This window comes from Cryptomeria japonica, chromosome 5, assembly GCF_030272615.1.
Source record: "Cryptomeria japonica chromosome 5, Sugi_1.0, whole genome shotgun sequence".
In the NCBI taxonomy this organism is placed as follows: domain Eukaryota; kingdom Viridiplantae; phylum Streptophyta; class Pinopsida; order Cupressales; family Cupressaceae; genus Cryptomeria; species Cryptomeria japonica.
The window spans coordinates 38,969,100-38,971,091 of NC_081409.1; the positions used below are offsets into that span (position 1 = coordinate 38,969,100).

At 38.0% G+C, this 1,992-nt stretch overlaps 1 protein-coding gene across 1 annotated transcript; it reads right to left on the minus strand.

Moving 5' to 3' along the window:
* Nucleotides 1-265: 265 nt before the first annotated feature.
* Nucleotides 266-1,270, minus strand: LOC131043727 (ATP-dependent DNA helicase pfh1-like). Its single transcript, XM_057976957.2, has one exon. The coding sequence runs from the start codon at nucleotides 1,268-1,270 to the stop codon at nucleotides 266-268; it is 1,005 nt and encodes a 334-aa protein (XP_057832940.2).
* Nucleotides 1,271-1,992: the final 722 nt, after the last annotated feature.

The following is a 1,992-nucleotide window of genomic DNA, read 5'->3' on the forward strand; positions in this document are numbered from 1 at the left end:
GGCTGAGAGTTGTTGCAAGCGAGCTTCTTCCTTCTTTCTTATGGTGGTAAAAGCACTTTTTTGCATTTTTTCATACCTTTCAAATGAGAAAGGTGGGTGAATGCATATTCCATCAATTGATTTGACCCTTGAGATAGTTGTAAATGTTAGGCCTTGATTTTTCAGTGTTGCCTATGTCTATTGTAGCTTTATCCAATGTAAGACCTTGAGATTTGTGAATAGTTATGGCCCAAGCGGTTGTCAATGGAATTTGTGTACACCTGCCTCAGGTAATGGGAGTAATGGGTATGTCATTTGGATGCACTATATCCCATGGAGGGCCTTTATAAATCTGAAAGCGGACAATAACAAATTTTGGCAAGTCTGGTGGTTTGGTATTGGGTTCATAGATAATGTTTTTAACAAGGCCAATGGAACCATTCACAAGGCCAACTTCAATCCATAAGTTAGCTAGCAACATTACTTGCTGATTTTCACATAATAGCAGCTCCAATGTTAACTGATCATTGTTATCATATTCAATATTAGTTTGTTGTGCAATATGTGCAATGCTGAGAGCAATGGGCAAATTTAATTCCTTCAACATTCTTTTGTTGTGCAGCATTGTCGAGTTATTTGTTGCAAACAAATGGATTGATGAGTTGAATTCCTTTTGCTGCAAAAGAGAGAGATTTGTATTTGTTTGGTTCATTAAGATCTGCCAGTCATGCTTGTTAGGTTGGGCATCTCTTATGTTTTGGAGCATGCTTCTGAATTCTTGTTTCTTAATAGAGGTACCTTGTTGGCGGAAAATAGTATGCAATGTTACAACTATTGTAAATGATTGCCACAAGTTGAGAGCTGTAGAGTGTGAAGCATAAGCTAGTTTGTCCATTATAGGAGGGAGTTGTCCAAGGTCACCTACAAGGATCATGGAGAGTCCACCAAAGGCTTCATGTTGTTTATCAAGGAATGCTTGGTGGAGGCGATTATCAATCTTCAATAGCAATTTAGGACCCAAGAAGCTCATTTCATCTATTAGAAGACATTTAACATGCCTAAAATGCTCTTGGAATGTGAACAATGCTTGCCCTATCAAAGGATGCATTTCTTTTATAGGAATGCGAAGGCCTGCATGAATAGTTGTTCCTTGAATATTATAAGCAGCAACACCTGTAGGTGCAAGAACTAATAATGTGTTTGTCTTATTGCTTCCAGAGATATTTAAATTTTGTCTGATGCAATCTATCAAGAATGCTTTGCCTGTTCCTGATGTTCCTTGAATAATCATTTGGAGAGGTTGGGCTGCAATTTGTTGAGATTGGTGATGTAGAATTACGTGAAGTGCAAGGCTTTGTTGAGATGATAGATGGGTTTTGTCATTGTTTATGGGCAAGGCTTGGTTTGTAGGAGGGTGAAATTGTAATTTTGTTGCAGATATGAATTGGACAGCAGTAGACTGTAATTGCTGATTTGGAATATCGGTGGGCCGGAAGTAGCTTAAATCATAGTCACGTCACCCTAACATTTGCAGTTCATCTTTGGTAAATTTATTTGTTGGACCCATTTGAGATAGGAATTCCCATTCAAATAGATTTGAGTCTTCTTGATGTTGAGAATCATTAGTGTCACTATCACTTGTATCTTGAGGTGGAGGAGCCTGTACAATGTTGCAACCACTCAACCGAACATAGCCAGTAGAACTGAAGACTTTCCAATTTTGTATTACCTGATCTTTGGAAGTGCCTATATCTAATGGTATGTCATGGAATGGTTTGTACAGTAAGAGTTCAGACCAACAGAAAATCTCAAATTCATCACTGTCTTCAATGGGGGGGGAAGAAAAGTTTGGATATACATTTACAATTGCTTTTTTCTCTCAAAGTTGCCATTTTGTTCTTTTTCGTTGTGGCATATATGAAAACTCATGTGGAGATTGTAAGAGAGTGGTTGTATTCAATTGAGAAGGGCGTTGCATGTAAGCATGGATATAGCTTGTTGATAGGTCTGTTT

Bases quoted from the DNA above. Each gene is read 5' to 3' on its own strand.
- LOC131043727 (XM_057976957.2), bottom strand. From the start codon at position 1,270: ATGATTATTCAAGGAACATCAGGAACAGGCAAAGCATTCTTGATAGAT.